The 26,207-nt window shown below is 39.3% G+C and overlaps 1 protein-coding gene across 1 annotated transcript in view; it reads left to right on the forward strand.

The window, feature by feature from the left end:
* Positions 1-19,698, forward strand: part of ppil2 (peptidylprolyl isomerase (cyclophilin)-like 2) — a 34,572-nt gene extending 14,874 nt beyond the window's left edge. Inside the window, exons 13-20 of the mRNA XM_068720968.1 lie at positions 3,527-3,616; positions 5,587-5,620; positions 10,920-11,037; positions 11,915-11,971; positions 14,829-14,901; positions 16,664-16,726; positions 17,521-17,663; positions 19,440-19,698. Coding sequence (XP_068577069.1) covers positions 3,527-3,616; positions 5,587-5,620; positions 10,920-11,037; positions 11,915-11,971; positions 14,829-14,901; positions 16,664-16,726; positions 17,521-17,663; positions 19,440-19,557 — 696 coding nt within the window. The 3' untranslated portion in view covers positions 19,558-19,698. The remainder of the gene's footprint in view (positions 1-3,526; positions 3,617-5,586; positions 5,621-10,919; positions 11,038-11,914; positions 11,972-14,828; positions 14,902-16,663; positions 16,727-17,520; positions 17,664-19,439) is intronic.
* The last annotated feature ends 6,509 nt before the right edge of the window (positions 19,699-26,207 follow it).

The following is a 26,207-nucleotide window of genomic DNA, read 5'->3' on the forward strand; positions in this document are numbered from 1 at the left end:
AGTGTTGGAAGGATGTTGAAAAAAAGTAGCATTTCTTCAAGCCTTTAGAAGCTGATATGAATTGTATTGACACATATGTAGGTAGATGTTTGAGAATCGCAAAGCTGACCAGTAAAATATACAGTTGTATAAATGACGCCTGGTGTTTTTGACAGTGAGGCTCTGATTCAGACTTGATGCTGATTTCATTTAAAGGTGTACGTTTCTAAAATAATGTTGTTGAGACGTAGGTTTTGGCCCGAGCAGGCGCTTAATTCGTATTTAGGGCGACACATTCAAAACAGTGAAATCAGCCTCTTGCAGAGTCTCCCCTCAGGTTGCCAAGTTTACATCTTGGCAAAAATGTGTGCCTCCTTTTTTTTTTTCCTTTTAAAGTCCAGGTGTGAGTTCCAGGAATGCATTTCTGCCCCGGTAACCAGGCGCTTCTTCATGCAACTTGGGTTTTCATTGGCTTCTGCGCTGTCGAATCAGGATAATGAGGGGGAAAGTTGCAGCAGTTAGACAACCTGCCCTCTGTGCCCCTCATCCTCCCCTTCCTCCTCCTCCTCCTCCTCCCCAGTGGTTTCCTCACAAGATTGCAGCTCTATTCGTGGCCTGCTGTTTATGAATTAATGAGTGCCGCTTCACTGTCACATACACTCTCAGTCACACGTATCAAGAGCCCATCGTCCCGTAGAGTGCCCGCTCGCTCGTTTCAGTTTTGGGTGTTTTTCGGTCGTCTGTGTCCTCGTTCCTAACTTTTGTGAAGTGTGGGGGGGGGGGGGGGGTCGGCTGACGCGGCGTGTAGTGTACCTTACTCACGGTAGATGGTCTTCACCTGCCTGAGTGGGCTAGAATAGAATGACTGTCTAAATTTACATTTTTAGTCCACTAAAACCATTTCATTTTTTTTAAATTTACATACGATTTAAATATTTACATTGACCAAAAGAGCTACCTAAATAATATGAAAACAAATTGCCACTGTTACAAAATATATATTTGTTATAACACAGGATAGTTATTACCTTGCACAGCATTCTTTAGATGGTCTGATGTTAAATTTGGGTGAAAAAGGAACTACACAGTCTATTAGGAAGTTCGTTAAATGCACACAATCCTGGCAGAAACGTACATTTTGAATATCATTTTTGAGTTGATTGCCTGGGAAATACAGGAGCCAAGTTTTGCCCCAGCAAACATCCCTGATTGCTGACAATTTTAGGCCACCTGGGCATGTTTTCTGAATACGATTGCCTTTTAAACATTCTCACTCATACACACAGAAACCGAAAAAGCATGCAGACGCGCTACATTAACCACCACTACAGGGCTGCAGCAGATAGAGGTCTCTGACGTCAAAGATTCTGCTCAAAAATCAAAAAGGATTCGGAGGAAAGTAGCAGACGAAGCTTGTATATTTTGACATGCGTTTTATTCATACATGTGCGCGTGATGTGCCGTTAGATCACTGTTTTTACGGGTTCTTTTCCAGTGCAAAGAAATCTATTTCAATGTCTCAAACTGTTTAAAGTCGATCCATTTCTTTTGTCTAGTGGTTTAAAACAATAAGCCTCTTTGTACCAGAGTGCTTTGAAGATCTGAGATTCATAACAGAAAGAAGAGGCAGAGGCAGAACCCCAACAGCAAAATTGAGACGTGGCGCAAAATAAGACCAGTAGAGCTCGAACGAAGCCGTCACACGGCACCGAAAGGCCAGGGACTAAAAATAGGCTTTTTACGAAGGCATCTGGTGATTCTAGGAAACCATCAGCCATTGTTGCCGGGAGGGAAAAAGTTAGTTTCTCACGCACACACACACACACACACACACACACACACACACACACACACACACACACACACACACACACACACACACAGAAGTGTTCCTCGTTCCTCGTGGCTATTGACGCTAATAACAGCAGACCTGACTGGCGTCAATGTAGAAGCCACGCCTCCCACTTTGGGGACAAATACCGGCTGGTTTCACACAGTGCCAGTCAGTCAAAATTAGCTTTTGTCAGTGGGTGTTGCTGTAATGATTTACAAGATGCTTAAACTTTTTATTTTATGACCCAGGATGTACGTACCTTCAGCTAGAATAGGGGGGGGGGGAGAGATTACACGTGTTTTTTTATTACACCAACAAAACAGCCTGCTAAACCTGGCTTCTAGCTATATAGATACGTGAGACTGCCTCAGGCAGCAGCTGAACTCTACTTGTGTGTGTGTGTGTGTGTGTGTGTGTGTGTGTGTGTGTGTGTGTGTGTGTGTGTGTGTGTGTGTGTGTGTGTGTGTGTGTGTGTGTGTGTGTGTGTGTGTGTGTGTGTGTGCGCGCGCGCGCGCAACGGGTCACGCAGAGTTAAAAACGTGTCACTCCTGTTTATGTGAAGGCAAAGCTGTCGGCTCTCCCTGGAAGTTGAAATACAACTTGCCTGTGTAGTTGTCCAATGTTTTCTGAGAGTCACATCTTTTTTTAGGCAGCTCTGTATGTAAGATGATATGATGATGAGTCATCTTTAGTTGATCAATATATTTCCTGATATGCTTGCGGTGTTTATTATGCAGTAGTTTCCTGTTTATTTGTTGTTCAAGTTGTTAACTATAAGCTAAATGAGAAAGACAGTATTTGGAGATTTAATGAGGTATGATGATTTTTAAAGGTGCTGTATTATTATTATAATTATTATTATAATTATTTAAAGGTGACATCATGAAGAACAGTTCTTGTGTTCATACATTTGGGTGTCTGGAGCAACCAACCTACAAATTGTGAAATAGAATCACCCAGACGGTTTCTTTGTGGGCTTCCTGGATCAGAAAACATGTGATTCAACAAGCCAATCAGATGTGGCAACTTTTTAGATTTTTTTTTTTATTTTTATTTTTTTAAGTGTGAATGCAATCACCAGAAGCAAAAAGCTACCCAGAAACAAACTACTGTTCAGGTGGACGAGACGGTGTGATGACATTTAGTAATTTAGCTACAAGCCAATCAGAGCAGACTGGGCTCTTTTGGGAGCCTGTCTTAAAGAGACAGGCGCTAAAACGGAGCGTTTCAGACAGAGGGTGAATACAGCTATATTCAGACAGACAGTATGAAAAAAATAATGGGTTTTTTTTTAACATTAAAGCATGGAAACATGTTCTAGTAGAAACTAGAAATACAAGTATGTACCATGAGTGAGCACGATATGTCCCCTTTAAAGCAGTCGGATAAACCAACCATGTTAAATATATCAATACACCTCTACTTCTCTGCGTCCTGTTGGCTTGTTATGACCGTATTTTATGCATCACTGGAGATAAAATGTGTTAAAACTGCGATAGAAATGTATTTGCTTCGTTGAATAAGCACTGAACAAGGAGGGCTTGTGTGTTGCTGGGTTTTATCAAAGACTGTATTCAATGCTACTTAACTAACTTTATACCTCAGCACTGACTTCAGTAAGCGTATAGAGCAGCAGATATTATTATTTTATTGTTTTCTTTTTATTGTCGGTGCTTTTTCATAAACAATGTCTGCATGCTTTTTTTCCTCCAGGTTCCCAAAGCTGGAGAGAACTTTGTCCGTCTGTGTAAAAAAGGCTACTATGATGGGACGGTCTTCCACAGGTCCATCAGGAATTTCATGGTAAGGACTTTGACCAGATAAATAAAACACAATAAATAAAAAGCTTTTATCCCGACTAAAGCCACCCGTTTACCTAAAATCTCGTTGGCACATTCTCAATATGCACAATTTGACCAAAACAAAGTGCAGTCTTTGGCTGATTGTTGGTTTGGACAGAATAGAATAGAACGTTTTAAACACCTGTTTAGATGTTATAACAGGTCCTCTGCAGATAGATGAGATTTAATATTAATAATTGGTTAGACAACAACGCTCACTGTTTCACTGTCTATTTTTTAAAATAATATTATATGTTAGTGTTTGCTGCTTCAGAGAGGAGACAAATGCATCTTTTTCTTCAGACTGAATCTTATTAACCCAGACTGAGAATTTGAAATAGGAGTCTCTGATCAGCCGCTCGTCTTTGTTTTTCCAGAGCAGCCTCTTCCATAATTAAAGTGGCTCTGAGTGGACATCTGGTCTCAAGGGGACCCTTGCCTTTTTGTTTTTATATATATATATATATATATTGTGTCCCTTGGTTTTCAAGACACAGTGGCAAGCTGTGAATTGTTTATCCATAATTACTCTGCCACTTACGCCTTCGACTTATCCTCCAAAGCTGAGAAGGACAGGAGAAGAAGGCCTTGGAGAGAATAATTTCTAAACAAAAACACTTTTCATAGCAGTTTGTTAATGGGAGCCGTATCCCTCACCTTGTACAGAAAGTACAGAACATCCTCAGATAATACTTTTTAAAAACATTTGACAGTTAAAAAAATAAATAAAAAAGGCTCATCAAAGTTTCTGTGCCTCAGGCTCAAACACGGAGAAGAATTGTTCAACGCCGATATGATGCAACCGTTTCACATGGCTGCCTAGGTACCACATTATTGTGCAATCTAGCAGTTTTCTTTTAAACTTGCTGTCTCCATTCAGTCGGGGAACATGAAGGAATTCATCAGCTTTGAGTCGTTTGCTGAAACAAACAAAAAATAATCAGCAAAAGCACATTTTTGCCGTTGATGTAGTTTGACATGGAAGTGAAAGAACTAGACCGCCATTCATTTAGTTCTTTACCTTTTTTTTTTTTTTTAAAGTATGTGAAACTAAACCTGTATACACAGACGTAGAAGTGCTGAGACCTTATGATTTAGAGAGTTTTTGTAATACCAAAAAATATCAAAACTCATGTTTATATGTTTATGTGCATGTGACCTTAAGGTGTAATAAACATTTTGAATGAATAATTTTTAGATGTTTTGAAACGTTGGTTACATTCCATGTTTACATCATTTTACAGTCTTCTTTGTGATTTAGGAATTATTACAGACTCGGGTTTACTTAAATATAATGTAACAAGCTACATTATTCTTCAACGAATAATTCAAACTAGCTGTTGTGGCTGTTTGTGCTACGAGGATGGAAATTAAGACTTAAAGCAACAACAAGGCGTCGGTATTACATTTCAGACTTTCATAACCAGTTAAAAACTCCTTGAAGTGACTTAAACTAGTCACCACTGCAGAGTTTATTATTTACATGTATTTTGTAGTTGTTGTTGTTCATTTGTTGTTGTTGCCACTCTGCCAGTTGTCACTGTGTCGTCTGTAGCTGTGTTGCAGCATGTGGTCGGCCAAACAATTTCAAACCATAAAATGAAAGAAAACCTCTGCTCAGCAGCAGCAGTGGTCAAAACCCCCTTTTTTCCAAAGAAATGGACAGAGCAGCACTCCACCATATAAACAATAATAGGAAAAGTTGAGCCATAACAGTGAACAATAGAGGCCTGTTGTCAGTGGCTACCAGTGCTTCCAAGTTGTTGATATGTGACGTCAGTAAATTCTGTAAGGTTTATATGAGTCTCACATGTGGACTTGAAACATTTTCCTATTATAAGTAATGGGAGCAACTCTTTTTTTTATTTTTATTTTTTATAAATGTGCAGCAGCCTACGTCAACCAAACCTAACAGGGTCTTTTTGTTTCCAGATTCAAGGAGGGGACCCCACTGGCACCGGCACAGGTAAAACTAACACTGCACTTAAAGCACATTTTGAATTGCATAACACTGTCTCTGTTGAATTATTAATAATTCCTTTTTGGAAGCTTTGCGTAAATGCCGCTTGCAACCCAAGATGCAAGTCAGAGAGTGTTGCTAAATATAGTCTGTGAAGGCACATGGGAACACACACACACACACACACACACACACACACACACACACACACACACACACACACACACACAGATGATGTCGATGGAAGAAGGCAGAGTGTGTGGTACAGAATAGGGGTGTGGTGAACGACCAATCGACCAGCATTCGGTGTAGTTTTCCTGTTTTTAAGAGGCAGCTCACTGTAATTGGCTGCGAGGGCCTCATGCGGTTAATTTCCTGCCTCCGTGTCCGAGCTGCTCTGAGAGTTCACAGCACAAAGCGAGCCTTGTGTTCTGTGGGCGTCTCTGAACGCTGCGCAAAATGCGTCCACCGTGACGGATTTATGAAGGTGCAGAATTTCAGGCCTGTGGGTAAAAATTCTCCTCCTCACCTGGACTGAACAACATGTGGACACAACTCATGAACAGGCCTTTAACTGGCTTTTAACAGTCCTCTAACACGCTGTAGGTGTGTAGTTACTCACATGATATTTTGTGTATTAATAAGAACAATGGGACTCACCAATGTTTTCCTATTTGGGAATAGTATTTTGGGTAAAAACGGAACCAAAAACACTCCAGAGCACATTTAACGTCTTTACACACCGGGGGCATTTTTCCACATTAATATATTTTTTGTTTTTGTCATGAGTACAAAACACAAACGTTATGTGGTGAAAAAGCAACGTACGTTTTTTTTTTTTTTGTAATAAGGTTGAGTTTTTGCTCTGCGAATAAAGGCATCAATCAATCAATCACGTTGTGATTCAAAATGTAGACTATAGTTTACATGGAGGATCTGTAGCCTGAACCAAGAGGACAAACTTTATTACTCCTTTCAACCTTGATGATCCACTCATTCCAATCTTACCTTTCACAATAAAAGCCCTAGACATATACACTACGTAACATCAACAACATCATTTATTACAACATCATTTATTTGTATTATCTTACCTATACACTACAGGTGTGTCGTATGATGGGCAGTGTGAAATGTATTTGTTGGCTGGTGGCAGTCTGTGCATGTAATGTATGGATGCAATATGTTATTTTGTATTCTTTTTAATAGCAGACACTGTATGTATGTTTCCAAGACAAATTTCCTTCGGGACAATAAAAGTCTATCTTATCTTATGTCATTTATAATATTTAATAATAATATATTTTACAAAGCATTATGGTCTTCTAAAAATAAATAAACCGTACACACATCTTTTGTGTTATTTTACTTTTAAGCAGCGTAAAATCAGTTCCTCCTAAGAGGATTGAATTGATTTTCACAGACAAGAGAGAAGTTTTTTTTTTTTAAAACACAACTTTTAAAGTTTCCCTGTTTCTTAACAAGGATGTTTTTGTTCACGCATTAAAGGTGACATGTGGAGGTTTTCTTGTAAACCAACTCTTCACTTCCTGCAGAAATACCTCCACTTCCAGAACTATTGACATTTTTTTTACGTTTGGAGTCTGGCGCTCCACCTCCTTTTCACTTTCATTTGGGCATTCTTGACTTAATTATTTCAACTTTTTCTTTTCAATGTATGCATGTGCACACGGCCCTGCAGTCTCATGCCCTTTTATGGGGATTGGCAGGGTGATTATCTACTAATAGGATCAACTGACACGCGCTTCATCGTTATCAAAACACAGATCCGAACGAGTCGGCGGTTGAAGAACACGTCGTGAGTCTGACGACGACTTTTCTCATGAACAAATTCAAGAAATAGATATTTGTGAAATATAGCAGCTGCCGTGACGCTTTGGACTGTTGTCACTCATTTTGTTGTTTTCATTCTGTATGTTTTGAAATATCATTTTCTTCACTTGAGCAGACCAAAGCAGGGGTGACAAATTTCATCTTTCCTTTGATATTCTGCTCTTTGAAGAGGTAATTTGTCTGCTCACATATAGTGATGAATACAAGATGCAGGAACACTGGAGAAAAATAAAAAAAGAGAGAGCATTTTTCTTCGCAGACAATTTGAGTGGTTTTTTTAGCAGGGAATAAGAGACGGCAAAATAAGACATTGAATCATGATGCGATGCCCTCTTGACGCTTGAATTGGATTTATGTGTCAAGAAAATCCTTGGAAAATCGCCTGCACAGAGTTGAGTGAATCCCTCTCTCACATCCGGCAGACTGCTCACTGTAGCGTTGGCGCTCTCCTCTAAGTTCAGCGGAGCCTCATTTAATCCAAAACCCTCCAGAACCGGATGCTTCAGAGAGAAGCGACATGTTTTAAACATGGCCTTGTAAATGACATCCCAGAGACGCATTCAAAATATGAAACGAGAAGCTCACGTGAAATGCCCAAATAATGCATTGATTAGCGGAGATGCTTTGCAGATGTCAGTCAGTGGAGGATGTTTTAATATTCTTTCCTGTTAACCCTGTTCCAAGTCTGAGGTTGTACTGTTACATTTATCGGAGTGACTGCGTCTTGATTTATTGGTCAACTCTTTGGTGAGATTTAATTTCCCTTCTTCATCCTCCTCTCTCGCTCTATGCCTTCATTTATGATCCAGCCGTTCTCTAAAAATGTCAGCGAGTTGATAAATTATGCAAAAATGTCACCACGGGAAAGTTGACGACTGCACAAAGCCTCTGAAGGGTTGATTGGTTGCTAGTATGCATTCGCTCTCCAGAGTAAACACACAGCACATACTGTACTTTTATATGCGTACACACACACACACACACACACACACACTGTTCCACGCAGCGTACACCAGCTGGCAGGACGGTGAAACACACCTCGGGGCGACAAATCCTCTCTCCCCCGGTTGGGAGCCAATAAGCTCCTGCAGTGCGTATTCCTGTCCGCTCGTCATGATGATTCTTAATGATGGAGTCGCTCTGAATTAATGATTCACAGCTGAAGGCTCTCTACACGGCTCCGTGTTCAAGGGCAAACAGGTCTTGAGAAAATAGTCGGTGCCTTTTTAGTTCCGTTTCTCTATTTTGATTTCGTAGTACTGGTGGATCCAGAAAAATGTGTCGTTTTTATACAAAGTTAAGTTTAATCGCATGTTACGATATAAAGATGTAATGACGGGCATTGGAGCAGAAAATGAAAAGCTACATGAACTCAATCTTATCAGTTTTACTCTCCAAAGTGTACTTTTATTCATTTTATTTTTTTACATGCATTCAACCCCAGAAGGAGCATTTTAAATGACAGATCAACACTGTGAACTGTCAGCCAACTTCTGCTCCAAGGTGCTGACATAATGATTTTCCTTTTTAAAAGGAAATGACCTTTCTCTAAAATCACTTTCTCCAAAGGTGTTTGAATTGATTTTCATGGACAACAAGTGAGAAGTGTTTGCCCAACCAAAGTATAAAGTTTCCCTTCTTCTTAACAGGGATGTTTTTGTTCCTGCCTTAAAGGTGCCATGTGGACTTTTTTTTTTTTCTAAACAAACGCATCCTTGAGGCCATGTTGAACACATTTCGTTCCTTGCTAAACATTTGAAAAGCTGCGTTTTTGAAATGGGTATTGTATATCAGCTAGCGTATTTTGTCCCCCGTATTGTGCTTCGTTTTATTGGCGTGATATGGCCCGAGTCCACATAGCAGCTTTCTCTGGCAGAAAAGGGGAAATGTTTTTATCTAAAAAAAGCTCTGAGTGCTTTTTGTAAATATCTTGATATCACCACACCGTTGTACGATAGACTAGCATCACATTTGCCCCCTTTTGCTCTTTATTATCTATATGGGCTACTATCTATTTGTTTGACATTGTTTTGTCGGAGACGGATCACCAGCAATATTCCGTCTACACCCTGCTGATCTGCTCCTACAACTTTTCAGTCTTCCCAATGAGCTGACACGCATACTGTAGCTCAGGCTTGACAGACGCAGCCAAAACAAGCTCCTCCTCCATTTTCTACAGTGACACCACCGCCGCTTTTCTTAAAAAGTTCATAGATTTTCGTCTTGAAGCGTTGGCTGCAGCGCTTTTTTGTCTTACGCTCTCTCTTCATTGGGAACAATTGAATAACGACACCGGCCCTCAGAAAAAGACGCCATGTGGACACAAGTTCTTAATTGTTGATTGATCAGTGGAATAACGAGAAACCCTCCCTTCATTTGATAGACGGGGACGATCTTTAACTTAATGTCTGATTGTATTTATCGTCACAGTCGATATAGAGTCTTTGAATCAGAACCGTTTATTGCCAAGTGCGTTACACATACCTGAAATTTGACTTGGTGAATGGTTTTGAGTCCTGGGGCTTTGTTAATGACTCCAACTGCAGACAGGAAGAAACTGTTCTTGAGGTCTTGGCCCTGATGGACCACAGCCTCCTGCCAGTTGTAAGGGGCTCAAACAGTTCATGTCCAGGGTGAGAGGGGTCGGCTACAATCCTTCTTGCTCGCTTCAGGGTCCAGGAAGCGAACAAGTCATGGAGGGGCGGCAGATTGCAACCAATCACCTAGGGCTGGGCGGTATGACCAAAAATGTATATCACGATATCATGATGGTATATGAAAAATTCATATCACACGGGAAATTCAAACCGGTATACTGGTTGAAACGGTATACCGCCCAGCCCTACAATCACCCTCTCAGCAGAGCGACTGATGCGCTGCAGCCTGCCCTTGTCCTTGGCAGTGGCTGCAGCGTACCAGACGGTGATGGAGGAGCAGAGGATGGACTCGGTGATAGCTGTGTAGAAGTGCACCATCATTGTCTTTGGCAGGTTGAACATCCTCTGCTGAGCCTTCATTGGCACCTTGTCTTAAGTTAGTTGCAATTTTTCTTCACGATGTACGACTTTCATGCACTTCCATGTTTGCTTCATTGCTTCCCTGCAGTCAACAGGAACGTGTATTTTTTTTTTTAATCTGCACACAAAAATGGAGCGCAGCCATCAGTCATGTTATTGATTCATACCTCTGGTCTTCCTGCTCATCACATGTCTAAATGTCTTCCGTGCAAAAGCTCGTCAGTCTGAGCAAATATTTGAGCTTCGCTTATAGAAACTCATCTTGTCCTCAACTGCAAATTTGACCGAAAATTACACCACACTCGTTTTTTGATTGGAAGGAAGTTGAGTGCTTTCCAGCAAAGATGTTTCTCATATTTTAAAACAGTTGTGTCTCTGTCTCTCCTTTTGTGTCTTTCTTTTCTTCCTCCCTCACCCACTTCCTCCCTTCCCAGGAGGGGAGTCCTTCTGGGGAAAGCCTTTCAAGGATGAGTTTAAGCCCAACCTGTCTCATACCGGCCGCGGGGTTCTCAGCATGGCAAACTCTGGTCCAAACACCAACAAGTCCCAGTTGTAAGAAATGTTTTTTGTTAAAAAGCCTAAACTTTGAACCATTGTTCTGTTCTAGACAGTCAGTCAGCAGAGAATTATATTTAGGTTTTTTTTACTGTCTCTTTATTCCTTTTGATTTCTTTGCTGAGGCCCCACAGGCAATTAAGACTAGAAGAAACTCTGTCTGTATGAAAATATTGTATACTGGATGCAAAAACGTTTTTATGTATATTGCATTTACCTATTTAGTAGTCAACCTAGTCATTTCTACAAATTTCATAAGGAAAGTGTTGCAAATCAACTTAATATTTGATTTTTGATTATTTCCTTGAAACTATGTATACTATAAAACTGAAACTTTTATTTGCTTTTAAAGCTAATTTTGTCCTTTTTATACGCTTTAGTTCAGTTAAAAGTTCCTCACAGTGAGGAAATTATGAATTATGATTATGAAACAGTGTTGATTTAATACTGATGCCTCTTTATGAGCTACATGAGTAAACAAGTCCTTTAGCGAGGTGATTGTCTGTTTCTACAGAGTTATTCTAAGTACTCGTCCCTGGTGGCCCCAGGAGAACCAGACTGTCAGACCTTGGGGCAGTAAAATGAGAGGTTTTTTAAAGGTACTCTGGTGCTCAGAAACACTACCGCTTGTGTCCACAGGGACCGCCAAAATCAGCACAAAATAAAAGTTCCTCGTAGCGTCAGCATTTATGTGAAACAGTTTATTTGTTGACGTAGTTGTCCACAAAACAACTGCCTATAAATGTTAATTAATGGATTTTGTGTTAGAAGAATCTCTTTTTTTTTTTTTTTTACATATTCATTTATTGGAGCTTAAGTTTTTTTTCACTGTTTTATACTAATGTAATGTCTTTATCTCCGTTTTTTCTCTCAGCTTCATCACATTCCGGTCGTGCACCTACCTCGACAGGAAGCACACAATATTTGGAAGGTAAACTTTCCTCTTTTCTTTAAGTGTGTATGTTAATCTCTTTCCACTCCACTGTAACGTAGCGACAGTGTTTTTAGTGGCTGAGGCAGATGGTTTTGAAAGGTGACAATCTTGACAGACACTTGCTTCATGCTCAGTGCCATTTACACAAACCGTTGGGTCACCACCACATGCTCTTTTGTAGTTGTTGTTTCCTCTTCTTAGTCTTCTCCTCAGGGTTGGGGTTAACCTGTCTCACTGTCTCTCTGTCTCACCCTCTCATATTGTTCTTTAATACATATTTGGTTCTGTTGGAGCTCCAGACTGAGTAAACAGTTTTGTGACTTCCAGTCTGCCTCCAGGGCGAAAGCTGTGAAACATTTAGTGGATGCTGAATCCTGTCTGTCTGTCTGTCTGTCTGTCTGTCTGTCTGTCTGTCTGTCTGTCTGTCTGTCTCTCTCTCTCTCTCTCTCTCTCTCTCTCTCTCTCTCTCTCTCTCTCTCTCTCTCTCTCTCTCTCTCTCTGTCTGTCTGTCTGTCTGTCTGTCTGTCTGTCTGTCTGTCTGTCTGTCTGTCTGTGTGTGTCTCTCTCTCTCTCTCTCTCTCTCTCTGTCTGTCTGTCTGTCTGTCTCTCTCTGTTTGTCTGTCTGTCTGTCTCTCTCTGTTTGTCTGTCTGTCTGTCTCTCTCTGTGTCTGTCTCTCTGTCTCTCTGTTTGTCTGTCTGTCTGTCTGTCTCTCTCTGTCTGTCTGTCTGTCTATCTGTGTCTCCCTGTCTCTGTCTGTCTGTCTGTCTGTCTGTCTGTCTCTCTCTCTCTCTGTCTGTCTGTCTGTCTGTCTCTGCTGAGCATGATCTTTAATGGTTGTCTTTTCTGTTGTCTAAAAATGTCCAGACATCTTTCCACTGACAGACTCTTCACATGGTCACCACACTTAAAGATCTTCTGCGTTAACCTCCTTGTCCAGCTTCTTTCCAGACGGTGGTTTTTGCACATTTAATGAGACTGTTGGTGTCCGTCCACTTAACCTGATCTATTCATAACGTTTGTGGACTCTTTTGCAGAGGAAAGGTTTTTCTGAAATGCAAATCTTTGCCATGTTTTTGTGTCTAAGTGACTAATGGGGACGAAAACAAATGGGCTGCAATGTAATCCTTTGTGTGAAGCGTAAATGAAATGTCAGGCTGCCATCCTGATGGAGTGAGTCCATGTTGTGATCATTTAAAACCTGCAGCTGTATAGAAGTGTACAAAATCCAATATTGATTAGTGCCGAAATTACTTCAAATGATTATTTTCCTCCAAATGTTCAGTGTGACTATGTTTGACTTTGTCTTACTGGATGTCTATAAAATGATAATTACTGATTTTCATCCCATACTGTCCAGTTTAACACAAGCTGGTCATGGTAATAAGTTAAAAGTGAAATTACTGAGATCACAGTGTTGTTATATGTTGCTTCCTTTATGTGGAAACATTAATTGTTTTGGTTCTGACTGATCTGAAAACTGATGATTTGGCTATTTAAGACGTTTAAGCAAAGTGTTAAAGTGAATGTGAGAAAAAGGCTGAAGATACGAGTTCTTGAGACAAAACGTGTTGTTTGAAGCAAATTTATTGCACGATCGTTCGCATGAAAAACATTTTGGAAACTTTAAGTAGAGTTGGGAGATATGGCCAAAATCTTTTACCACAGTATATTGTGTAATTTTATGTAACGGTATACATCACGATACAGTAGCTGTTCTGAAAATGTAATTAAATAGTTTAAAATAGCAAACCATACCTCATCACATTTGATTATTTTTTCTTTAAACACTAAAGAGTTAAAACCAAAAGACTCAATTCTTCCAAAATGGAAGCTTTAAGGTTCCTGAGAACAATAATTTGAAGTGTTTGAAGACATGTTTTAAGGTGCCAAATAATTCCAGCCATCCTGACTGACTGATTATACCAAAAGAACAACAACATTTTACTTTTTCTTCAGGGTTTGCTCATCTTTCATTTCAAAAAGCTGAAAAAAAAACATTGTCCAAATACACTGCGGTTGAGTTCCTCCTCCTCTTGGCTTGGTTGGGATGCCTCCTCCTGCTCTGTATCTACAACTTTACAACCTGGATTCAAGAAACACCTGGATAATCATAATGTCAGTTGAACCGGTATTCCCAAATCTCTACCGGTGGACACATTTGATACCGTTGCACGGTGCACAACCCTAACCCTCGTTGTTTTGTCAGTGAGTGGGGGAGCTCCTCGGTTCAACGGAACATGTGGAAGCAGAGCACATGTGGTCGGAGAAGAACCCCCTGCTGGCTTTTTGGGTGTTACAGTTTGTGTGTCTTCTCACTCTACACGTGGTAACAGCCCCCCCACAGGAGCAGCTGTATAAAGACCCGGCAGTTAAAAGAGCAACTTCTCTAAAGTGCTCCTCGGCAGGGGAGTCGCTAACAGATCTGGCCTCTTGGCTCTCGCCGTTTGACAGCCTCTCCATCTTCAGCGGTTGTTCCCCCTGCTGTGTTTACACCACGAGGCCAGTGTGCCGATAACAAAGACTATAAACATTTGCTTTTTGCTGCAACTCGTGTGCACTGTTGTCTGAGGAATATAATGAGGTCTGCACAATTCCTCCCCTAGTCTGCTGAAGCATATACTTATTATATGAAAACTACAGCGTTACAGGTTGAGATGGTAGTACACGGGTTTGTGTAGTACTTGGATCTTTTGGAAAATGTTAATTCAATAAATGCACCATTTCCTCCTGTGTGATCTGGGACCTGTGTGTGGAGCTCAGGTCTCTCTTGCTCTTATATATATATATATATAAAAACACAAAACCTACTCCATGACAAGTCCTTCATACGTCTCCTTTTTTTTTTTTTTGCAGGATTGTTGGTGGATTTGAGGCCCTCACAGCCATGGAGAACGTAGAGAGTGATCCCAAATCAGACAAACCAAAGGTAGGAATTAGTCTTTGTTTGAGGTCCAGACTTTTACTCAACGTTTGAGTGTAGAAATGTCACTTCACTCGTTTTTCATGGGTCAAATTATCTCATTTTACAATCGTGAAATGTAGCTTAAACCCGTGTTCAGAGTAGATTAGAGTGCAGCTTTAGAATCAGTTTAGGTTCATCAGAGATCTCTAAACTCGCTCGTTAAAAGCAGAAGCAGCCATCGTGCCATTTTGACCGTTGCATGCGTCATCCTGTCTTTGCAAAGCAGAAGTGTTGTTGTCTTAAAAGATGTAGAAAATACAATAACTGTATTTTTCAGAAGAACTCCGAGTAAATATTTGCCAAGGTGACCTCAATGAAAGTCCACTTTCCCTAATTAAAAATGCTGCTACGGTATTTTTGTATTAATTATGGCTTCCAATGCTTTGTGCATCTCTGACCAGAAACATCTTATTAATGGACATTTCCTAAAATATCTGCCAGTGATTGGCATCTTTGCTCTCAGCACTTCTGTAATCTCCTGTAAAAAGTGTGCTTTCTGCTTTTGGGTAATAAAAAAAAAAAAAAGAAGCAATTAGACACTTCTATCCAAATTCTCTCCATGTGTGCGAGTTGGTGCGCTTCCATTGAAAGTCACAATAGCTGAACCATTCTTCCTTTTGAAATCTCCAAAGTTATCTTCGTCTTCCCATTTATTTTTAACGTATTCTCTGTCATGAGGCCCTCATACAGTCTGGATATAACACCTCTGGTAGACTCTGAGGAATGTGCTCCTAGCGCTTCTTTCAGCTCTTGATTCGTCCCTTTCTCACGGGTCATTTTTTTAACAACTTGCTCAAAAAGGTGACGCCATTGTAGATATTCATAATTGTCTTTCAGAGTTTGGAATGTCTCTTAATTGTCCCTTATCTGTTATTGAGTAAAATGTTACTCCTTTTGACTATCCAGTTTTTAAATCTAGTGTTCAATTGATTATGTTTAAAATCTCCATCGCAGACACACCATCTAATTATTTAAATTGTATCTGGTCATTTTGTGTTCCTTCCTAACAGAGTTTTGCACGCTGTTTTATAAATTCTCCCAAATCCTTAATGCTCAACACTGCCTGAACTGGAGGCTCTTTTCACCTGACACAGTAATCTTGGTTGAACAGATGCACCTAATGTGAGAGGAGTAGAAGTCATCTTTCAAATGCGGTAGAGCCACACCTCCTTTCTCTGTTGGCAGTTTATAAAGGTTTGAACCAAAAGACCTGAACACCTTTCAATAAAAGGTTTGATTAGATTTGCAGAGGACCAACAACCAGGATCCTGTTTATACTGTCAGATATTCTATTGAGTTTCCTTTTAAGGAAATGCTCTGAGAGACTTTCAGTTCCCTCTGGTTAACAGTTACAGTGTACGTGTGTAGGGCTTTTATTGTGAAAGGTAAGAGCAGAAGGAGTGTCTCTGGTCTGTGCTGCCTTTGTCAAAGTTGAAAGAAGTATTTTTATTTCTATGGGAGAAATAAAGTTTGCCGTCTTCTTTTGGACTCCGGAGCCTCAGTGCTGTTGTACACTATAGTGTACATTTTGAATCGCACCGTTCCTGACAACGTGATTGGTTGACGGATAAATCCACTTGTTCTTGGAAAAAGTTGCATTGCTTTTTCGCCGTGTAATATTCACATTCTGTGTGAAAGTAAACCCATCATATATTTGTTACAGATCATTTAAAGGGAACCAGCAAAGGGGAAATGATAGATTTATTTTGAGTTGTCTGTTTTTCAGTCGGAGATTAAGATTATAACTGCGACTGTGTTCGTGGACCCGTACGAAGAAGCTGACGCTCAGGTTAGTATCGCTCTGTCTGTTTGCATACATGTACACTACTGACTTTAAGATATAAAGATTTCTTCCACACAGAGAAGCTTTATGATTTGTATTAAATATAATGACTGTGTGTACATGCATCATTCTGCACACTGAAGGCCAAACACAGTCCAAGTACAGTAATAATAAAGCAAACGCATTTCAGCCGTGGACAAAATTAAAAAATATAAATCAAAGCAAATGGAAATAAATATCCTCCACGATAAGTCTATAAGGAAATATATCCTTATAGATTTATTGATTTTCAAACATTGCCCACAACGGTGTTATGCAACGGTGTTATATAACGGTGAGATATCCGAGTACAAATTGTATTATATAGCAATTTTTTGTCTAGCAGTTTATATCATCTTGTCACACAACCGTAGTGAACACTGTAGGAACACAGGCTGTTTTGTACGTACAGTCCTTCCAGATTTCTTTATTAGTGCAGCAGGACAATCTGGGCCTACAATTAATACCCTAAAATTAAAGCTGGAGGTCAGCACTTTACCTGTATAGGCATTTGATCGTGATAGAGCAGCGGCAACAAGACGTTTGCCTGTATTTACGTGGGTTAAAACCATTAAACGTCAAACTCTTGAACCACGTCAGATGGAAATCTACAAACGCAGGTGGGACAACCAACATCCACCTGGAGCTCGTTGTCCCACCTGCATTTTCATCCGCTCGGTCACTGCAGAGTGCGAGTGGCCCTCTGATCTGGCCTGTAGTGTTTTTTGGGGGGAGATTTATTTGATTTGTGTTGTTTTTAGATTGCAGCGGAGCGAGAAACGGAGCTGCAGAAGCTGGAGGAGGAGAAGCAGCAGACCAGCATCGCCCAGCAGAAAGCGAAGGAGGAGCAGGCGCCAAAAACCTTCAAAGCCGGTGTGGGGAAATACATCAACCCTGCCACGAAGTAAGGCCACCCACCTACACACGCATACATATACATGTGCATGCATACTGATTTACCAGACTACACTCTGCTTCTGCTGTAGTAGGCGTCGCTGTGACGTGTGTTAAAGGCAAAAGCACAAAACAGAAGAACATTAATTCCACTTTCCAGGCAGAATTTGGATGAAAAAGTGAAGCTGGCCTCCACGTAAGGAACAGGATCGTAATGAATGGATGATAAAACATGATTATATGGCGACGCAGAACGAGCAGAAACATAATGTGCAACGTTTCCAATTATGTAGGAGATTACCCATCTCTCCCAGAGGGATAATTCAGGTTTATTATCTCCACCATTTTCACTGAGTTCAGGTATATTGTGTTGTTTTTAGGTGTTATTACAACATATTTCATTTTTGTTTTGTTTTTGAAGTTTTGTATCTAACAATTGTTTTGTGTTGGCATAATATTCAAGTTTACTGTTCAAAATAATTTCAAAAATATGATGAAGAGTGTGAAACATTAAAACCTTCTCTTCGCCCCATTAAATCCCTCAAAGGGTTTTATTAATTTATTTATCTATTTATATGTAGAATCACTTCAGGAAAGAGAAAGATAAATAAAGACGTTACATCTAAGGCACTTTCCACAAACCTTGTGGCATGTGTGTGAATATTGAAATGACTGTCATTATGCAAAATGAAGGTGCATTAGCTGAACTAAAAATGGTTTACTTTGGCTGAAGTGTGCTTGGAGAGGTAATTATGCTCTTGATCTTTTTCTCTTTGATGGCGTTTTATCATCACCCATCTTCTCCTGCCATCATGTTCACATATTTAGGTTTATGCGCAGCACGTCGGTATCAATGCTCCCAAAACACAGTCCATCTGACAGTTAAATGTAAAAGTGGGTGTTTCAGCAGTCATTAATGGTCTTTTTTTTTTAGGGTTTTGTCTGTGGGAAAGTACTCTGTTCATATGAGCATTTAAAATGTCAATCTTTAAGATTTCCGTCCCTGTTGATTTAGAATTTGTGAATAAAGTGAAAACAAAAGAGTTAAGCAGCCTGGAGGCTTTTTGTAGATACATAAGCTTTAGCTTTTCAGAATTGTTTGCATAGTTACATTTTTGTGTGTTTACAATTAAGAAAAACTGTGATGAAGCATTTTTTTTCCCCTGGGAATGTTGCCACAGACACCCAGTTTATAATACTGCAAATACATAAATATTGCAATACTTTCATCAGGTAACTCAATCTCTATTGTGTTGCCTCCTCCAGCAACAGATAGTGTCTCAACAGTAATTAATTTCAATCTTCAATATAAGATGATCCGTACTTATCCCGAATCGTTGCGCAGCAGTCGCAGTACAAAGTAGGCAAATATTCAATAAGAGATGATCAATAAGGTGACAAACCAAACATACACAATAGCAGTAATATAAACAGGTTAGCAGTGAGGACCATAGACGGGGATGAGAAGTGGCATTTAGCTTGTTTGTATTTGCAGGATGATTCTGATCAATAGAGACATACAGGAGGGAATGACAAACATAATAACCAGCAGGGTAATCAATAATGATTCATGTGTTTATATCTGAAGGGGAAAAAACTGTTCATGCAGTCCATTTTAAAATAGTGTCTGTCTCTGAAGAATAAATCAGAAAAGGCCTTTAGTGTGTATTATACAAAAAGGCATAAACAACATACTTTACAAAGAGAGAACAGATTCATGCGAGGTAAAAGGTAAATAGAAAAAAAGCTGCTCATAGTGATGTTACGTTCCTCTAACTTTTTATAGAAAACGTCCAGCTGTTGAAGACGAAAGCGGGCCGTCCACCAGCGGAGCGGCGCCGTCCACCAGCGGAGCCAAGAAGTCCAAAGGCAAGAGCAGCTTCGGGGACTTCAGCTCCTGGTAGCACCGACGCATTCCGCATTTACCAGTCTGTATGTTCACCGGTCGGGTTGAGCGTGAGCAAAATTAATTTCATTCATACATGTGTGTATCGTCTCTCCGTAATGTTGTGAAACGATTAAAGTTACTTTTTATTAAAAATGAATGTGGTCACATATTCTCATTTTTCACATCTTGTTTCAAAGACACTGTTTGTTTATTTAAGGACATTGTATTGAGAGCTGAAGATATCGGCACTTATTAAGCAGAGACTCGGCGTAATTAATCTCATCTTCGTCATCCAAGACAAGGTCTAATCAATATTTGGGGCTAAAACCATCTGATCGATATCTTTTTGTCCCGGACGGTTTAATCAATGTTTGGTCCAGGACGGTCTAATCAGTATTTGTGGAACGTAATTAACTCCCGAACACCAGACTGTGTTCATTTTCTGCTGAAGAATTGACGACATGCAGACGTTTCTGCTTTGGCTCGACTCCCAGCTGTTTTTAATGGATTTGCTGGACACGTTTCCACAATCGTTCATCACAGAGCTCTAGAGAAAGAGTTATAGTTATTGTATCAAAGTCAAGTGGATGTGGAGCTCATTCACCTTGTTAAATCCACACTGGTGGTCTGATTATTTTAGGACCTAACAGTTAAACAGTTTTGATTTTTACTTTAAACTATTGTGCTTCCACAAAACCCTTTTGTCAGTATAAAGCTTAAATGTTTTCACTCTCATTCAACATCACTGAGCTTAAGAAAATGTGATGAAATGACAACAAAGTAAGAAATAACACTTTTGCTGTTTACTGTGGCATGCAGTCTAGGTGGTATTATTGCACGGGACTATTTTCTACTGCCATTTATATATTTATGGTCGTGATTGTATTGAATTGGCATCATGGCATTTAAAAAAAAAATCAACTCTGTTTTTGTTCCTGTCAAACTTTTTTTATTTTGCCAGAAGGTGATTTCAACGTGTTAAACTGCCATTTTGTTTTTGCAATTTAGACAAAATAAGAAATAGTGCAGGCATTTACACAAAGCTAGGATCCAGAAAATGTTCACTGGGTAAACTAAACGGTTGACAAATCTGAAAAAATGAAATATAATCTGAGTTTCTGAAGGGATATATTGAGTCTTTGAGGTCCTCACGAGTGTAGTTTCAAGTTATTCTCACAACGATCCATCTGGACCGAAACACCTGAATAACTGGAAAATAACCATTTCTAACTCATCTTAATTCAGTTAGCAAACAACCGTTTACAGTTACTCTGCTGCTCTCAGCTGGTTTAACGTGTTCATTCCCCTCTTGTTGCTCTTTGTGCTCTCCTCCACTGTTTCAATACAGTTCAAATGTAGTTCTCATTTAGACACGTTTCTGTTTGTTGTCCGAGTTCAATGAACTGTCCGAAAGCTGAATGAGCACGAAATAGCAGTTTGACTGTCATCTGACAACATAAACATAATATGTAATAAAAACAACTGTACTGTGTGATCAGCTACATGGACATTTAAAATAAGTGATCACTCAAGTTACAGCCACACAGACTCAACAAAGATTAGTTTTTCTCACTACATGGCTGTAGCTTCCAGATTTATGCGTTCTAAAGACGTTTTTTGTTTGAGCTCCTTCCACCACATCTTTGTAACGGGTATATAAATCAAGCAATCTTTTGTCTTATTAGACAGCAAAATTGTAGCCCTGTTTTAGATGTACTTCATTAGAAATGTGTGTGAATGGTGAACATCTGGGATTTGACATTTCTCTTTTTTTTTCATCCATTTGCCATGTGGAGCACAAGTCCTCTTTCTAGGGTGGCCTCTGCTGTTAAAACCCAATGGGTGGTGTGCTTGCAGAGTGCTTTTTAAAAAATAAAAATAAAGATGTGTTCATGTTTTACCAGCAATTACATCAGTAGATACTGTTTATTGGTCCCTTTTTAGTTTTTTCCCCATTGGATAACTATTGGAAGTGCACACTGTGCTGTATTTGTCATGTAGAGTTTTACAAGCCCTGAGTAAAAATAACATCTAAAATGGACATGAAGTACATTTTCCAAACCACCTTCTTCCTGGAGAGCACATCTCTTTTCTATACACTAGAAATGTTCGGCCTTAATAGCTGCCCGTTCAGAGCAGCAAATGTTAAAGCTTTCATGGTCTGAGACGAGCCACGTAATTGCATGAAGCTGTGTGGGATCATTCCTTTCAGGATCCGGGTGAAACGGTGGTATTGGTGATGGCACCCTTGTGCCACATAACACATAATTTATTGGACGCTTGGTTAATGCCGCTCCACTCGAGCCTCATTATTTAGCCGTGCTCTTGGCAGCCGTTGCCAAGCTTTGGGCTTTTACCTGAATGAGTGTGTGTGTGTGTGTGTGTGTGTGTGTGTGTGTGTGTGTGTGTGTGTGTGTGTGTGTGTGTGTGTGTGTGTGTGTGTGTGTGTGTGTGTGTGTGTGTGTGTGTGTGTGTGTGTGTGTCCCTGCCTGAGTGAGAGGAAGCTTTGTAAATTCGGGAGATGGGAAGTGAAGTCGTGCCCTCCAAAACTCAAGTTCAAAAACCTACACGATTATCCTTTTTCACGACATGGAGGGCTAAAACCGAGCCGCAGTGTCATTCGTTTCCCCAGCTGTCCAGTCAGCACAGCGGCGTGAAATGACTTCCAGCCGGCTGTAAGTCAATAATTTAATGAATAATTGAGGTCTGTGGTTCTTACAAGCATTAGACGGGTGACTTGAGACGGGGGGAGTGACAATTAAACAGTAACTTTAGACAGTAAGCTGCTCACATAATGCACTCACATGGCCATTCCTAGTAATGTCATTTAGTTGTTTTTTTATTTAGTGTTTTAAAGTTTTGTGCTAACTTTTATCTTGTTTGACTTTTATTAATAGGTGTTTTTTTAATCTATTTTATTTAGAGGTTTTGATAAACTGTTTAATCGTGTGTTAGACTGCATTATGTTAAGTGTTTTTTATTTATCTATTTATTTTATTTAGAGGTTTTGATAGTGTTTTATCTTGTGTTAGACAGCATTATATTAAGTGTTTTTTATTTATTTAATTATTTATTTATCCATTTATTTTATTTAGAGGTTTTGATAAAGTGTTTAATCTTGTGTTAGACTGCATTATATTAATAGGTGTCTTTTATTTATTTATTTTTTTGCTTACCCACCTTTCCTTTCCAAATGTCTTCCATCATGGCAGTGGGTGAACTACTCAAAGGTGAGATTCATTTATTTTATTTCACCTTTTATCCAGCCAGAATATTCCACTTGACATTTTTAATCTCATTTCCAAGAAAGTCCTGGCTTAAATGGCAGCATAAAAAAAAAATCACATAAAACACATAAAATAGACAAAGTAAACAAAACAAAAAGTAAAAAAAAAAAAAAAATCACATGGAAGAGACAACATACTTAAAACAAACAGCAAATGGCATTGACTAAAGAATTCAGAATCCACTGAACCCTTAAATGATTTAATTAAAATATTTAAAACTTCTGTTGAGCGCAGAGTGAGTTGATGACGAAAAACACAAACACAGGACAACAAACCAATGTGCAGACATGCCGCCATCTTGGAGTTGAGGCATCAACCTACAGTGAATTTGTTGTTTAGAGCCAAAAGAAACAACCAACATATTTTAAATGTGAAAGTAAATTCTTGACTTTGGATGAAATTGGTTTTCTGAAGCTTTCTACATCGCAGCCTTTCTCCCTTTGCTCTCCTTCCAGCTCCAAATACAACTCTGGATTTGGCTACTAGTGCATTTTACTACTTGGTTTTAAAAAAAGGGCAATTCAAATTTTTGTCCTAGGAATTTGATTTACCTCATCAACAACGACAACAACAACAACAAAATCCGCTGATAGTCATCTACTTCCCAATGTAAGTCTATGGGGAAAAGTGTTTTGTGGCCAAATGGCATCATGTGAAGTTGTAATTCCATGGTTTGGCCACTACATCTAAAATTAGCTTTAAAGCCCGGCAGTCTTCCTGGGGGCTTGGTTTGAACACCAAGTGGAAGCCACGCTTTATGACTATTTGCCTTTTATTGGCTAGAACAGTCAAAGAGAGACAGAAGAAGGGACGACATGCAGCAATGGATTTCGATTAGAACCACTTGCACATTTTTTTGTGGATCTTAAAAGACAAAAGTGTGATTTTTCAGGTGAATGTCTTCCTTATGAACTCGTACTGTGTAGCTGTTTGAGGTGCTGCCAGCTGCTGAACGTGTCTAGCAGGTTGCCAGAAGTGAGGAGTTATGAACCTGCATGTGGTGTTTTATCTCATCTGACACGGTGAGGAGTTGTACAGCACGGTGAACCCGAGTTTTTCATCTATCTGCAAGAGTAAAGCCTTGTATTACTGAGCCCGCATTTGCAGAAAAATGAAATGTTAGCATTTACTTTGTTTCAACCTAGTTATTACATGAAACAAAAACAAGCGCACATCATTTAACCGCTAAATCTGATCTTGTCAAAACAGTAAATTAATGTGGGTTTGAAGGAAATATTAAACTAATTTGCACTAACTGATTATTTGTAATATAAACTAAGGTGGTTATTGCACTCTATTTAAGCAGCCTTATATATCTGTCTGTCCTGTTCTGTGCTGCTTCATGGCTACAATTTAAAGTCAGGACTCTTATGGTCATATCAGATTTTTCTGTAGTTCCACAGATAGATGTTGTTGTTGTTGTGGTCTCTGTGCTAAGCTAACGGGCTATTGGCTGTTGCTTTCGAGAGCTGTATCAATCTTCTCATCTCTCATCGCAGAAAGCGAATAATCGTAACTCACCCAAAATGTCAAACTATTCCTACATTGGGAGATATCCAGGTTTTTTTTTTTGGTGTAACAAGAAGATAAGAAATTGCTTTGCCCTCCAGACAACTTCTAGTTTCTGTTGAGATAAGATAACTTTGGTAGGCCGGAACACAATAAACACTCTTATTAGGTATCATGTTGTATGGAATCCTTGTAATCATTGGTCCTGTTTGGATCTAGTTTTATCTCGTATATAAAAAGGCCAAGACTAATAGAGGACACAGTCTTTAAAGTTATCACCCTACCTCTTCAGCAGTGTCATAAAAATTAAACAGAAATCTGTAACCGTATATGTGCATACAATTTTAACGGGAGTCTGTGCACATCATCATCATCATCATCTCTACCCTCTCATTCTCACTTTTTTATTTCCTGGCCTCCTTTTGAAGTCGACCATTGAGAATAGACATCAGCAGAGATACAGTAAAGAGAGAGAGAGAGAGAGAGAGAGTATGTTTGCAGTTACTCAGCAGTCAGCTTCTTATCTAGTTCAGCATTCTCCTCCAGATTTTTAGACATTCTAGGCATATCATTAACTTAAAAAAAAAATAAAAATCTGCCATGACACTGCCATTCGACTTTTATCTCCTCATTAGCAGGATGTCAGTCATGTCTGTCCACCACTTTGGTCCACACAGAAATATCTCAACAACTATTGGATCGATTGCCATGAAATTTGTTGCAGACTAATGATTCTCAGTGGAGGAATGCTACTGATGTGTCTCCCCCCCCCCCCCAATTTTTCATCTAGTGCCTCCATGAGGTTGACATTAGTGATTTTGAGTGAAATGTCTTAACTACTGGATGGACTGCCTTGAAGTTTGGTACAGACTGTAAGTTTGCCCAATACAAATTTACACTTTGCAAAGCCAATCTGCCTTAGCTGTAATTTGTGTTTAGAATATACCTGCTAAATAGACCTGTCACGATAACTACTTTTGTTTGATGATGTGTTAATTGCGATAAATTATATTAATGTCATTTTTAAGACCTTTTTTATGCCTGATATGTTGATAATATAATAGCTTGATAATGCAGTACACCCTTTCAAAGAACAATTAACTTTTCATTTTGAAGATCAGACGTTGGAATTGGATTGTAAAAGAAATATGGAAATATTCTACTTAAATATAACACAAAAAAAAACCTTTTACCATTTATCATACGATAAGTTGATTACGAAAAATCTATGGGGGTCATGTCCATCTATAGTGCGATAAGTTGATTATATAAATACTATGGAGGTCATGTCCATTTGTCGTACAATAAGGTGATTACGAAAAATCTATGGAGGTCATGTCCGTTTATCGTACGATAAGTTGATTACGAAAAATCTATGGAGGTCATGTCCATTTGTCGTACGATAAGATTACTACGAAAAAACTATGGACGTCATGTCCGTTTGTCGTACGATAAGTTTACTACGAAAAAACTATGGACGTCATGTCCGTTTGTCGTACGATAAGGTGATTACGAAAAATCTATGGAGGTCATGTCCGTTTATCGTACGATAAGTTGATTACGAAAAATCTATGGAGGTCATGTCCGTTTGTCGTACGATAAGTTTACTATGAAAAAACTATGGACGTCATGTCCGTTTGTCGTACGATAAGTTTACTACGAAAAAACTATGGACGTCATGTCCGTTTGTCGTACGATAAGTTTACTACGAAAAAACTATGGACATCATGTCCGGTTGTCGTACAATAACTTGATTACTGGAAAAACTGAACATCATGTCCGTTTATCTACAACAATTTGATTACGAAAAAACTATAGAGGTCATGTCCATTTATCATATGACAAGTTTACTACAAAAAAACTATGGACG

This window comes from Cebidichthys violaceus, unplaced genomic scaffold, assembly GCF_023349555.1.
Source record: "Cebidichthys violaceus isolate CVI_PGR_0920_01 unplaced genomic scaffold, fCebVio1.0.p SCAF_26, whole genome shotgun sequence".
NCBI lineage: Eukaryota > Metazoa > Chordata > Actinopteri > Perciformes > Stichaeidae > Cebidichthys > Cebidichthys violaceus.